The sequence below is a fragment of the Heterocephalus glaber genome, unplaced genomic scaffold, assembly GCF_053883595.1.
Source record: "Heterocephalus glaber isolate CG9 unplaced genomic scaffold, H.glaber_assembly_v1.0 deba00001553, whole genome shotgun sequence".
In the NCBI taxonomy this organism is placed as follows: Eukaryota; Metazoa; Chordata; class Mammalia; order Rodentia; family Bathyergidae; genus Heterocephalus; species Heterocephalus glaber.
Genome location: NW_028258344.1, coordinates 2,813,431 through 2,828,652, shown reverse-complemented (window position 1 = coordinate 2,828,652; position 15,222 = coordinate 2,813,431). Strand labels below are relative to the sequence as shown.

The window sequence follows — 15,222 nt, the reverse complement described above, 5'->3', positions numbered from 1 at the left end:
TCCCAAACACAGGAGCTTTTGTCTGTCCCTTGCACTTGATGTTTGTCCCCCTCTGGCACATGGATGTCTTCAACCCGGAACTCTCTGAACCTTGGAGTTTGATGGGTTTTTATGGCGGCTTCATCTTACAGGCATGTTAGATTATTAACTCAATCTCTAGCTTCTTTTCTCTTCCTTGAGGATCAGAGGTAGGCTGAAAGTTCTAAGCTTCTAAAAATGGCTTGGTCTCTGGTGACCAGCCCCCATCCAGAAGCCAACCAAGTCTCCTGATTAGAACAAAAGATACTCCTATCACCCAGGAAATTCCAAGGGATTAGGAGTTCTGTGCTAGGACCTGGGGCGAAAGACCAAATGCTAGAACAGTGTATATACCCAGCAACCCCACTGTTCGGGAAATTATGAGGGGTTTAGGAGCTCAGTGTCAACAACTGGGAACAGAGATCAAATATGTACTTTTTATTATGTCCCCAGCATTTCACAGAAGTATTAATCTATGAAGTAAAATCTTTCATCAGTTCCCCACCATTCTCTCCTTCAATATTTCTTCTGTCCTATTTTTTGTTTTCTTCTTCTATAATTTGTGATACTTTTGTTAGTGTAAAAGTTCTTTCAGATCTCGAAATACTGTTTTGATTTTCATTCCTTTTTCTCCTTTTCTTTCAATTAAGAACATATTTATTGGCCTGTTTTCAACTTTATTAGACCCATCATCTACTTCCCAGTCTGTTGTTATACGTATTTATTGTGTTTCTGATATCAATATTTTAGTTTCTTTTTTTTAAAAGCAAAACCTTTATTGGTACATTTTAGATACACAGAATGATCACATTCACCATAGGGAATTTGTACCTGCACGTGATATATCTGGCTGCTTCTTTTTTCTCCATGTCCCCTACCACTCTTCTTCCCCTCCTTATATACAAAAGTTTTGTTTCCATTTTTTGCTTCTATTTTCTTTCTTGTCCTTTCTTTCCATTCTCCCTCCTCCCATATTCCCCTTCTCATTTGAACATTTTCTTCCCAGTTCCCAATATCTATTATACATTGTAGTCCTTATTTCCACTTTTAGTTTCTCACATCACAAAAACAGTTGAAACAATTCAAACATTTATGTCCAATTTATTTCACTTAAGAGTATGGTCTCAAGGTGCATCCATTTAGCTAGAAATATCACAAGCTCATCCTTCTTTATGGCAAAGTAATACTCCATTATAAAAAAACTCCACATCTTCTCTATGCATTCATCCACTGGTGGGCATTTGGGCTGTTTCCAAGATTTAGCTATTACAAACTGTGCTTCTGTAAACATGGGTGTGCACATACAGCTGTGCTATGATGCTTTTAACTCATTCTGGAAGATACCAAGAAGGGGAATAGCTGGGGCAAATGGAGCCTCTAGTTTTAGTTTTTTGAGGAATCTCCACACTGATTCCCACAGTGATTGCACCAGTATACACTCCCACCAACAGTGGGGAAGGGTTCCTTTTCCCCACAGCCCCTCCAGCATTTGTTACTGGTTATTTCTTGACGATAGCCATTCTTTCTGGAGTGAGGTAGAATCTCAACATTGTTTTAATTTGCATCTCTCGAATGACCAGTGATGTTGAACATTTTTTCATGTATTGATTTGCTGTTTGTACTTTTTTGTCTGCGAAGTGTCTGTTCATTTTAGATGCCCATTTTTTGATCGGATGCTTAAATTTGGAAGGCTGTGATTTGTTTGAATTCTTTATGTATTCTAAATAGTACTCCTTTATCTGAGGAACAGCTGGCAAAAGTTTTTTCCCACTCTGTGGATTGTCTCTTCACTCTGTTTTTGGCTTCTCTTGCTGTGCAAAAGCTTCTTAATAAGATGAGATCCCATTTATTGTTTTTTTGTGATAGTTCATGTGCAACTGAGGTTTTGTTCATGAAGTCTTTTTTTTTTTTTGGTACTGGGGATCAAACTTGGGACCTTATTCTTGCGAAGCAGGTGGCAGAACCACTGAGCTAAATCCCCAGACCCATGAATTCTCTTCCTACACCTACATCTTCAACAGTTCTACCTATTCTGTCTTCCAGCAGATTGTGTTTCTGTTTTAATATTTAGATCTTTGATCCATTTCAATTTTAATTTAGTACATGGTGAAAAATATGACTTTAGTTTTAATCTTCAGCAAATGGAAAGCCAGTTTTTCTACCACCATTTATTAAAGAGGCTGTATTTCTTCCAGTGAAGATGTTTGGCTCCTTTGTCAAAGACAAGGTGCCTGAGTATGTCTGGAGTTGTTTCTGCATCTTCTAATCTGTTCCATTGATTGATCCTCAGTTCTGTTTTTTTTGCCAGTACCATGCAGTTTTTATTACAGTAGCTTTGTAGTACAATTTCAAGTCAGGGATTATGATGCCTCCTGCCTTGCCTTTGTTGCCCAGAATTGCCTTTGCTATTCTAGGTCTCTTCTGGTTCCAAATGAATTTAAGGATTGTTTTTTGTAATTCTGTGAAATATGCTGTTTGAATTTTTTTTTTTTTTGGTACTGGGGGATCGAACTCAGGACCTTGCGCTTGTGTGGCAGGTGCCAGAAGCACTGAGCTAAATCCATGCTGTTTGAATTTTGATGGGGATTGCATTAAATCTGTGCAGTAATTTTAGAAGTATGGCCATTTTCACCATATTGGTTCTTTCTACCCAAGAACAAGGGATATTTTTCCATTTTCTGATATACTCTCCTTTTTCAGAGTATTGTAGTCTTCATTGTACAAGTCTTTTACTTTCTTCATTAGATTGATTCCTAAGTATTTTTTTGGGGGGGGGGATGCTATTGTGCAAGGTGTTGTTTCCCAAATTTCTCTCTCAGTGAGTCTGCTTTTTGTGTACAAGAAGGCTATTGATTTTTGAGTGTTGACTTTGTATCCAATTACACCACTGAATTTGGTTATCAGATCTAACTCTTTTGTTGGAGTTTTTGGGGTCTTCCATGTAAAGTATTATGTCATCTGCAAATAATGATAATTTAACGTCTTCCTTTCCTATCCTTTTTTCTTTTATTTCATTCTCTTGTGTAATTCTCTGGCTAATGTTTCCAGAACTACATTGAATAAGAGTGGTGACAGTAGACACTTCTTGTCTTGCTCTTGGTTTTAGAGTGAAAGCTTTCAGTTTTTGTCCATTTTGTATGATATTGGCTGTTGGTTTGTCATAGATGGCTTTTATCGGGTTGAAATAAAGACCATCTACACCAATTTCTGTAGGTTTTTTTTTTTATCATGAATGGCAATTGGAACTTTTCAAGTGCTTTTTCTGTATCTATCGAGAGGATCATACTGTTTTTGTCCTTGGCTCTGTTAATATAGTGTATTACATTTATTGATTTGCATATGTTGAACCATTCCTGCATCCCTGGGATGAATCGTACCTGTTCTATAACTTTCTTTATAATTTCCTGTATTCTGTTTGCCAGTATCTTGTTGAGGATTTTTGCATCTTTGTTCATTAGGGAGCTTGGCCTGTAGTTCTGGTTTTTGATTGGATCCTTCTTTGGTTTTGGTATCAGGGTAATGCTTGCTTCCAGAAATGAATTTGCTTTCCTTTCAATTTCATTAAAAAATTTGAAGAATAGTGGCATTAGATCTTCTCTAAATTTCTTGTATAATTCAGCAGTAAATCCATCAGGGCGTGGCCTTTTCTTTGTTGGTACGTTTTTAATTACCTCTGTAATTTCATTGACTGATTTTGGTTTATTTAGTATTTTTATATCTTCTTGATTCAGTTTTGTTATCTCATGTATCTAGGAATCTGTCCATTTCTTCTGTGTTTTCTGTCTTACTAGAATTTCATTTCTCGAAGTAGGTATTGATCCTCTGGATTTCTGCAGGGTCTGGTGTCCTTTCACCCTTTTCATTCCTAATTGCATGGATTTGAATCTCATCTTTCCTTTTTTTTTGATAAGGTTGGCTAAGAATTTGTCAATTTGCAGATGACATGACACTCGCTATAGAAGACCCCAAAAACTCCACCAAAACTCTTCTAGACTTAATAACCAAATTCAGTAGAGTAGCTGAATATAAGGTCAGCATACAAAAATCAATAGCCTTCCTGTACACAAACAACAGACTCACTGAGAGAGGAACTGGAGAAACAACTCCTTTCACAATAGCATCCCAAAGAATGAAATATCTAGGAATCAGTCTAATGAAGGAAGCAAAAGACCTCTACATTGAAAACTGTAGCACTCTGAAAAAAGAGATGGAAGAGGATATCAGAAAATGGAAAGACATCCCTTGCTGGTGGGTAGGAAGAACCAATATAGTGAAAATGGCCATACTTCCAAAACTGCTATATAGATTCAGTGCCATCCCAATTGAAATTCTAACAGCATGCTTCAGAGACCTTGAGAAAACAATCCAAACATTCATTTGGAACCAGAAAAGACCTAGAATAGCAAAAGCAATTCTAGGCAACAAACACAGTTTTACTTAATCTTTCAAAGTCCAATTCTTTGATTGATTGTTTCTTTGTATTGTTTTCTTAGTCTCCATTGCATTAATTTCTGCTCTGATCTTTATAATTTCTCCCCTGGTATGAGCTTTAGGCTTGACTTGCTCTTCTTTTTCTGGAAGCTTCAGGTTCAACATTAGGGTGTTTATTTGAGCTCGCTCCGCAACCCATTGGTTGTTCAGGAGGGTATTATTTAGATTCTGTGTATTTTTGTAGTTCTTATAGTTTTATATTTCCTTTTGGTTCTTTTTCGGAGTTTCTCTTTTTGCTGCTGAAATTCCTTCTCTTTTCATATTTGTTGTCCATCTATTTTTCTAAGTCCTTGAGCATATTTCTTATAGTTGTCATAAAGTTTCCTGGTGTATCCAACACTTGAGTCATCTTCTATTGAATCTTTTCTCTGTTGGGTTTCCAGGATCTTGATCATTATATGTGTAGGTGTAGAATTTTTTTGTTCATGGATAGTTGGAATCCTATATGCCTCACTTATTTGTATGTCAAATTCTTTTGCTGTTTGGGAAGTTTTCTGTCATTAATTCTGTGAACAGTTTTTTTAAAATTTCATTTGTACTTTCTCCTGCTTTTTCATGGATTCCTGTCAGTCTTATATTATTCTTCTTTGCCTTATCTAGGAGCTGTTGGATCGATTTCTCATGGTCCCTTACTATTTTTAAGAGATCTGTCTTTTCATGGTCACTGACCACCTTCCTGTCTTCTATATCTGAAATTCTGTCTTCACATTGGCTCAGTCTGCTGTGTATGCTTTCAGTAGAGTTTTTAATCTTCTGGATATCTGTTTGAATCTGTTTCATGGTTTCCATTTCTTTCTTGTGCTAGGCATTCATAGCTTCCATTATGGCCCTGAGCACATGTATTTTTTTTTTTTTCTTGGTACCGGGGATCGAACTCAGAACCTTGTGTTTTCGAGGCAGGCATTGGAACCACTGAGCTAAATCCCTGGCCCCATGTATTTTTTTTTTTTATCTGTTTCTGTTCTAGAGTCTCTAATCATGTCTTTCACTCTGCTCACCATCTCTGTAGTTATCTGGGAAATTATTTCTGTTTTGAATTTTTCTAGAGGCTCATTCATCTGTTTTGTTACTTCTTGTGCTTTCAGTTCAGGGTGTCCACATGGTTGATTATCAGATTTTTTCATCTTGTTTTTTTCCCCAGAATTTGCCTTTGGTGAGTTGGAAGTCTGGGTTTGCACTTTGCTTAAATGTCTTTTCATTTCTATTTCTGTTGTTGGTACTGTTTTTTATTTAATTCCTGGGTTGATACTTCAGTATTGCTTATTGAAGTATCTTTGTTGCTCGTATTTAGAACCCTATGGAATGATTGGTTTTCAGAGATGTCTTCCACATATAGCTGGTCTTTAGGTGTTGAGTCTCTAATGACTCTGGGGCTATCTCATTTTCATTATACCAGGAAGGATAACTGATTAGATTAATCACAACACTTTAGCCCAAGTGATACAATCAGCAGCAACAGTAGCATCAAACGCAGCTTAGAAAATGACAATTTGTGGTAGATTACTATCTATCACATATTTACCTGTGTGAGTTAAATCAAAATTGTGGACCAGCCCAAAATATGTTTATAGTGAACAAACTCTTCAATATAGCAACTTTACCCTTCGGGATGGAGACTTAGAAGGAGTTAGGGTCAGAGGGATAGATGGGTAGAAGGATAGGGGAAGGTTAGCAGTGAGGCCAGAGGACATGGGAAGATCATGCAAACTCTAGGAAACTGTTGAAGACAAAAGGAAAAGACAGAACAAAAGAACAAAGACAAGAACAGAACAACCTAATAGCAATAGGGAAGCTAGAAACTGTATTCACTTTCCTTTAAAACTGATGACAATCAAGAGAAGGAAAAGGAGAGAAAGAAAAAAGAAATCTGAATTAGGACAGGAACAAAAAGGAAGAGAGATGAAAAACACGATGGGAGGGAGGGAGAGAGAGAGAGAGAAGAAAAATGAAAAAAATTTGAAAAGAGAAAATAAAAATTAAAAATAAGAGAAAAAACCTTTGAAAATAAAAATGAAGGGCCTCCTTCAGGGTATGTCTCTGCTGACACAATAGACAAGGTGACCAGCAGTGTGCAGATCTAAGTCAATGAGTCTCAGCAAGCCAGCAGCAGTCCCCTGAGATTCAGGCTGATTTCTGACTGCAAGGCCCAAGTTGAGCTCCCTGTCCACCTGCTGGGTTGAACTCTGCAAGGCTCTACTGCAAGTTCCAGCTGCCCTTCCCCTGAAGATAGTCCAGGTTCTGAATGATCCCCCCAGCTTACCAACTGTGGTGGTCTGGTGTGCCTTTATTGCAGAGATTTTCTTCACTTTTCCAGTGGCCTTCAATTTTCATCTAGGAGCCTGAGAAAGGCCCTCTTTCTGTTGTTCACTTGTGCACTATCTTCTGAAGCTCAGAACAATGGCTTTTATCACCCCCTGCACCTCTGTGGTGTGGATCCAGTTACTGGCTTGGCCCAGTGAGATGGGGGGAAGGTGCCAGATTGGCTCCTCGGCACTTGGTGGGGGCTGCTGTTGGCAGCCCAGGCAGCTCTGGTCCTTGGCGCTGGGGGGATCTTTCCTCTATGTAGCATAGATCATATTTTGATTTTTTTGTGTGTGTCTTGTAGTATTTTATAGTATGCTAGACAGTTTAAGAACGGACTGTATAAACAACTAAATATTTACCTCCAGAAGTTCCAGGCCCTCTCCTATATCTTGTCAGGCTGCTTGTACAGGGAGTTCTGTTCACTGAATCTGTAATGTGGAGTACTAAGGTCTTTTGCAGCTGTGGTTAAGTTCAGGTCACTTTATTAAGGAAGTGATCAAGACTTGCTCTTCAGCAGGATTTAGAATCTGAACAGTTGAGGGATTCTGGAGATGTCTCTGTGCTTTGGGCTGAACCACCATCTTTCTGAATGGTGGGAAATTTCTCTTGGTTTTGCCCAAATTGAGAGCACTTTTGCATCTGTGAGGAGCATTCTTTGTTCTCTAACCTGTCTGTGGTAGATTGACTAATGGTCAACGTGTAATGCCCAGCTGAACTGAATCAGCATGGTCTGGGCATGGAGGATCCACCTGAAGATTGTTACCCATAGCCATTAAAAGAGAACTGGAGGGGAAGATCTTGGCCTGTTGATTTTCTAGAAGCTTGCTGTGGGTGGTTTTCCTGATTCGAACTAGGCTGTTCTCGTTGGAGGAGGAGCTTGGGGCCTCTGTGTCACTGGAAATGCCTGCTGTTTTCCTCTAGGGAGCTCTGATCTTTACTGGGAGCATCACTTACTGGCTCCAATGTGGATCCCTCAGCTTGGTGGCACAAATCCTTCATCCCACCAGTGTAGATTTTCTGGCTTCCACCACTGGTCTTTGGGTCTTCCTGGTGCAGATCCTCAGTATGGACAAGCATGAGACATTGCCGTGGGCTCTAGGCCATTGGCTGGACTCAAGGAGGACATTGCCTTGGATTTTAAGCCTTTAGCTGGACTTGTGTGGGAAACTGCTGCGATCTAGGCCCTCAGCTGAATCCTCTGGGCTTCTATTGCGCGGTTAATCTCCTGTGCTGCTTTGCGTTTGACTTTTTGGGTAATTATCATAAAATAATCTTGTAAGTTATGTGTCCTGTATTTAATGTATTCCCTCACCAAATCCTGCTGACTACAACACTTTCTGTGGCTTTCTTTGTCTTCTCCTAAAGCCCTTACTCCCTTCCTATGATTGGGCGTTCCTTCTCTTGCCATTCAACTGTTGGTTTCTTTCTTTCTTGTGGATAAGTCATTGAGGTTTCTTTGCATCCTCAGTTTTCTGAGGATTTAAAAAATATTATGGGATTGTTCAGTTTATTTAGTTGCGAGGATCGAACTCGGGTCCTTGCGCTTGCAAGGCAGGCAGTGGAACCACTGAGCTAAATCCCCGGCCCAGTTTATTTAGTTGGTTTCGGTGAAAGGACTGAACCCTAGGCTTCATTACATGCCTAGCATGTGCTCTGTCACTAAGCTATACCTCAGCTGAGGGGATTTGTTTTCCACCCAGTTATTTGCTTGTGTTTTCCTTATGATATTATTTGGTTGTTTTCCACAATTTTTTAAAATTAGTAAAACAGGAGTAATAGACTTTGTTGATTAAATATTTTAGGAATGGCTAGTACGGAGGGAATCTTTGATTGGTTTTACCTCAATGTATCTAAAAAAATGCACTTTTGAACTGAAATTCAAGTAATTGTAATTCTGTAATTGTAGCCAGATAAAGAATAATGTGAAATGTCAACTATGCCCAAATGGTTTATATGTCTATAAAAAGAGGTCAGGGATTTAGCTCAGTGGCACTGCACCTGCCTTGCAAGTGCAAAGTCCTGAGTTCAATCTCTGGTTCCAAAAAATAAATAAATAAAAATAAATAAAAAGAGGTCTTAATGACACAAAAATAGCAAATTATATTAGTGTGAGAACAGTTTCAAGAAAATTTGTTTTGGCATAAATAAGAGTTCAGTGAAAGGGTTTTTTTTTTAATGTCATTTATTTGTCTGCCTTTGCTTCTGTGGTGTACTGTCTCTTCTGTTTTTAAAAATCAAGTTTTCATTTTGCCAACTTAAAAGAATGTCAGCTTATTTAAGCAGCCAATTTATAGTACCACTTTTGTTGCATTAAATGTAGTGTTAGATATCACACACAGCTAAATTGTAGTTAAGTCTAGAAAACAGATCAGTTTCTGATTTCTCTTACTTTTTCTCAAAAAACATTTTCAGATTCCAGAGTGTTTCTGAAAAGCTGCATATGGAATGCAAAGCAGAAATGGTGACGCCCCTGGTGACGAATCCTGGACATGTGTGCATCACAGACACCAACCTGTATTTTCAGCCTCTCAATGGGTACCCGGTATGTAGACCACAGGCTGAGGTGCAGAGCTGCCTGTCTTTAAGCTTGGTTTTCTGGGAGTTTGACTTCACACTTACCACATTTTGTTGAGGGTCAAAGTCACTGGCCTTGCCCTCCCATCAGCACCTGTGTATTTGCAAAGCTCCTTATGTAATCCCGGTACAACAGTCACCCAGGTTTGAAGCTCTTCTAGTTTATGTTCAGTCATCCTGGGGCCTGTGCACTCAGTATTGTGTAAAGAAACCTTGTCCTCCTGATTTTAGTCCAGAATCCATGGAGATTTGTACCTTTTTGCTAGGAAGCATTTTTGGAAGAAACCAAGGAACTGTATACTACCACGAATAAGAAATACAGTTTTCCTACATATTCACTTACGTATATGCATATGATGGCACTTCTTTTTTCTCCTTGATTACAAACACAATCAATAGGTGTGAATTTTTCTTCAAGAAACATTTGGAACTGGCCTTTCAGCCAGTGTGAAAATCACATGTAGAGCTGCAGCCCTCTAACTTCATAGAGCTCCTTTTATGATCTTGGAAACAGTCTTTTCTTTCACAAGGACATTAGACCAGCAAATAGAGATGAATTCAGATTTCTGCCTTAAAACTTGTGAAGAATAATGCTTACCTAGAACTGGCCCCTTTTTGGATTGGTTCATTGAAAGAACAGAAATCATAACCCCCTCTGGCAGTGCCTCTGGGCCATTTGGCAGTGCAGCTTAACGAATCAGGAATGTTTTCTGCTGTGAAAAACCACACCCTGGAAATTTACCAGCTTGTCATCAAATGGTACTTAAACATCTACCGCAGTTTGAGTCAAATATGATGCTACAACAGTTCTGTCCACTAGGTGGTGATCAACCTTGCTGAGTTCTCCAGTGGACAGTGCAGATGCATGGCTGGAATGGCATTCTCTAGTAGTGTGATAAATTAGCTGGGCTACTGCTGTTACTGTTGCTTTGGTTAAAAACTTACAGAAAAATGACTGTACCATAGCAGCAAGATCCATAGTATGAGCACTGATCACTTTTCAAATTTCTGTGCTAGGATCCGTTGTCTACATTGGAGTCTTCAAGACATTTTTCACTATGTAGAAACATTGCCTTTTAGCCAACTGCAGTACACTTCTAACATTGTTTCTTTCTTGCTAGTGTTTTAAAGTTCTAAAAGAAGGAAGAAACTTATTTTCATTAAAACAGTTTAGAGGGCCTGTCATATACTGTAATAACCTGAATAACTTGTAATGACCTGAAAGATAAAGGACTGTGTTACCATTTGAGGGGTATTGAATAACAGTAAGACACATGGCCAGTGCCATAAAGCTAATGGAAAATGGCAGAGCAGAATGTAAAACCAGAGCTGTCTTGTTCCAAAATCTTTCCAGTTGTTCACTTGTCACACATTAGGAAGGCAAGAGTTGGTCATTTATTTTCCCTGATACTAAAGAACAATTTCTACTTTTTAAAGAAACCTGTGGTCCAAATTACACTCCAAGATGTCTGCCGCATTTACAAAAGGAGGCACGGCCTTATGCCCTTGGTGAGTTCAAGTGAAATCCTGATTCTCAGTGGATGGCTTTGTACCTTCAGCTTAGCTGATGTTCTATTGACTTACAAAAAAGTGCAAATATGTTGTATTATAGGCAAATGGACACCAGTTCTTGCTGCTCTTTCTTTTGGATAAGCTAGAAATTGATAAAGGAATAACTGCTTTCTGTACATACGAGTTCTGTTGCAAAAACATTTTTGGTTCGGAGTACAAGAGGGCTAGGGTGCCCTTGAGTTCTTTACTACTAAATTGTCAGTTTCTGGGCTTAGGTGAGAATCGTCTACGTGAGACAATGCAGGGCCCCTTGCCACCACCTGGTCACCACAGTGGGTCTCAAAGTAAAGTTTGGAAGATAATTAAAACATCACCTCTTCAGTGGCACTGCAGTGTAGTCACAGTTAACTTGCATTAATTAAACACTTGGGCTTGGTAAGAGAGAGAAATAAAGTAACCATTTAAACCATAGGAGTGGATCCTCGCACTATTCTCCTAGTGAGCATATTTGTCTGACGTTATGAACCAATCTCTACAGAAGCTGCGATTCCAATAGGTTTTGATTTGAGATCAGTATAAATTCATTTTTTTCTGCTTTGAGGATTCATCAACAACTGATGGCTTTACAAGCATTGTAGAATCTTAACTCTACAGTAATACAAAAAATTTGGGTATAGAAGAGCAGTCAGAAAAAGAGAAGAACTTAACATTGATTATGTGCCTTCTATGTAGTAGGAATTTTATATACTGCATAGTGTTTTATTTTTTTGCCATACCCAGGAAGTAGATAATCTCTTATTTTACAGGTAAAGGAATTGAGACTCCAGGAGCAACTTCCTAGTTCCCTCAGTAGGAAATGATGGAGGCTCGAATTTGAACAAGACAGTTCCAGGCTTTCATCCTTTCTTTGATGATTCCTGTCCTAAATTAGCCTTTTCAGCACAGTATCCACAAAATTCATAGTTGTCTTTATAATAATCATAAATTATTAATTGAATGAGTTATTCATTTATCAGTTTGTTAGGTATATATAATTTATAAAAGAAGATAAACATTTATGTTTGAAAAAGAGATACGAAGGGATGGAGTAACTGGTTTTGAGTTTCAAAATAATAAATTAATGAGAGCTGTTATCAGTGAAAACATTCAGCACTAAAGAGGAATTTAGGGTTTACCTGAAATGTGTATGTTATTCTCAGAAAGTTTATCAACACAATGGATACACATACCTAGGAAAAAATATTTTTTTGCCTCTGAATCGAAGTGTGCATGGAAAATTGGAATCAAATATTAAAAATCAAGAATACAGAATTTTTTTCTTGAGACAGGGTCTTGCTTTGTAGTTCAGGCTAGCCTTGACCTTGCAACAGTCCTCCTGCCTCTGCCTCCCAAGTGCTGGGATCACAGGCATGTGCCACCGTGCCCAGCCGAGAATATAGACATGTAACTGAACATTTTGTAATGATATACTGGATTTGGAAGATGCATGTGATGCTATCTTTTTTTTTCTTTCTGAATTTATAGGGCTTGGAAATATTTTGCACAGAAAACGATCTGTGTTCTGACATCTACCTAAAGTTCTATGAACCTCAAGATAGAGATGACCTCTACTTTTATATTGCCACATACCTAGGTTTGCTGCTCATCTTTTGTTTTGTCTATTCATGTGACGGTGGTTCAACTCAGGGAGCTGGGGTAGCAAATAAGAGAAGAAAAATACTCTGTCCAGAATTGCCTCTTCATAGTTCTGCGTATTTCCACTTACCAGTAACTGTAGTTGCCAAAATAGTATCTTAAAGCTAAGGGAAATATATATTCATTTTGATAATACTTCATTTAAATTGTGTTTTAAAAATTTTTGATAAAGATATTTAAATGTTTTTCCCTTAAGGAGAAATAGTTTATTTCCAATAAAGAATATATTTTATTTTACTGGATTTATAGTTAATATTATTCTTATTCATTGAACAGTTTAAGTTAATGTATAAGTATAGATTTGTGACAAGTTTACATTTATCTCCTAGCTCCTGATTTAATTTATTTTTATTTTTTCTGACTATAACAAGATTACAACAAAAAACTTAACTTTCATGGTGAGTCTTAAAATCAAGTCAAAACCTTGCCATAACCTAATACTGTCAGTTCCCTTTAAGTTTATTTCTAAAATTTTTCAGAGGTGTTTCAAGAGTGGTAAATGAGAAGGGAAAGTGTTTTGTGTTTTGAAGCCCTTTCCTAGTAGCTGATGAGAAAAGACACTTGGTAAGATTAAATAGGAATAATGAATCAACATATGAGTTAAGTCTCTTGGTGCTTCTAATAAAAACTTTGAAGCAAAATTTTCTGGAAAAAAAATCTACTTACAGGAGGAGAATTAGTCCATCCTGTACTCTCTGAAAGAGAAGTTCTCACTTTGCATGTCATTTGCAATTCCGTTTTTCCAGAGAGAAGGTGGCCTCTCTGGCCCTCTAGCCTGAGAATTGGTTTTCCTGCCAAGTACCTTTTTAAAAAATTTCTTTTCTTTATCTCAGTCCTCACATGAATAAATAATGTGATAATTGATAAATTAGTAGTAGCACACCTCTTCAGACCTAAGAGAAAGTTAAAATATTTTATTCTGATTTCTTAAAATTGGAGGAAATAAATTTTACAAATGCTCATAGTTTTCAAAAATGCATTAAAACTCAGCATGCTTAGAAGACTTCTTTGTTATTTATTGTATAAATATACAGAATTAGCTGAGCAACTCCTTTGTGAAAACTGATCAACAGCCAACTTTACTTTCTCTTAAAGTGTATTTTTCAAAAGTCTGTGGAAAGGTCTGTATTTTAAGAATCTCACTTTTCTGTACCAAGTAAAGGTTATTCAGCCACTGGCAGAACGCAGGACAGGCTGGTGGCCTCTCTCCCTGCAGAGCACCGTGCTGTAGAGCACAGCGCTGAGAGCTACATGCTGCAGTGGCAGCGAGGCCACCTTTCCAACTACCAGTACCTGCTCCACCTCAACAACCTGGCCGACCGCAGCTGCAGTGACCTCTCCCAGTACCCGGTGTTTCCGTGGATAATAAGTGACTATTCCAGCCCAGATTTAGGTAAATACCGTGCGTACGTTCTGATAGGGCTGAGTTGGAAATGCTCATCCTAAAGAAGAATAAATTCTCTTTTAGAATTGTGATGTGGTATATGGACAGATTAGAACTCATTTCAATTTTATTATTTTTTAATTAATTTTATGGGTACATTTTAGGTATACAATATAATGACATTCATCATTGGAAATTTGCACCTTTACATAGTCTCTCTTGGTTCTTATTTTTCCCCCTTCCCCTGCCCTCCCTTCAACCCCTCCACCCCTCCCTATTTACAAAGACTTTCTTTCCATTTTTTCCTTTTCTCATATTAATTCCATTCCCTTACTCCTCCCCCTTCCCCTTTGGACCTTTTCTTCCTATTTCACAATATGTATTATGCTTTCTGATCCTTATTTACACTTTCAGTTTCTCACACCAGGAGTCTATTTGGCCTTTACACATGTGTGTCCTATTTTATTTCACTTACAGATTATGGCCTCAGTGTGCATCCATTTAGCTATAAATGTCTAATTTCTCATTCTTTATGGCTGAGTAGTGCTCCATTTTATTAAAAAACCACATTTTCTCTATCCAGTCTCCAGCTGATAGGCAATTTTATTATTAAAGATGGCTAGTTTCCACTCCCAGACCCTAAATACGTGTTACATATAAATCATAAAAGTGTCTCATATTTGTTTTCTCCACTGTACCTCTTGAAGTACACACATAGAAAATATTTGTATCTAATCTGGTGTTATCATCTGGAAGCACGAAGTTTTGAAATACTCAAATTTCTCACTGAAAATTGTGATTCACTTTACAGTATTGTTTTAAAACTCACATTAAAAATTGTGATTACCAAAAGAAATAACCATTCATTGTAGAACATTTTATCAAAGAAGAAAGTAAAAATCACCCATGATTATATTACTGAGAAATAACCATTCTAACTTAATGTACTTCTCTGTTGCTCCCTCAAATTATTTTAATACAAATATGATGATATTATAATTCTAAATTAAAAATTTTTTGCAGTCCTAAAGATTGAACCAATGCATTGTTCCACTTATCTCCAGCCCTTTTTAAAGTTAATGAATTAATTATTTTATTTTATTTTGAGACAGGGTCTATCTAAATTGACATGGCTGGCCTTGAACTTGTGCTTCTGAAGTTACCTTTAGCCTTCTGAGTAGCTAGGATTACAGTATGTGCCAGTGCACCCGGCAATATTTTTAATTTCTGTATTGTGAACAGTT

General features: G+C 37.7%; 1 protein-coding gene across 10 annotated transcripts in view; it reads left to right on the top strand.

The window, feature by feature from the left end:
- Positions 1–15,222, top strand: part of Nsmaf (neutral sphingomyelinase activation associated factor) — a 100,471-nt gene that overhangs the window by 34,347 nt on the left and 50,902 nt on the right. For 8 of the 10 annotated variants that reach the window (XR_015442688.1, XR_015442685.1, XR_015442686.1 and 5 more), the window contains exons 10-13: positions 9,226–9,355; positions 10,825–10,896; positions 12,424–12,532; positions 13,757–13,987. Coding sequence is in view for 5 of the 10 variants with exons in the window: in XM_087190342.1 (XP_087046468.1) it covers positions 9,226–9,355; positions 10,825–10,896; positions 12,424–12,532; positions 13,757–13,987 (542 nt within the window). In the remaining 5 variants the exon portion in view is untranslated. The remainder of the gene's footprint in view (positions 1–9,225; positions 9,356–10,824; positions 10,897–12,423; positions 12,533–13,756; positions 13,988–15,222) is intronic. The other 2 variants (XM_087190340.1, XM_087190341.1) reach the window with 1 other exon arrangement.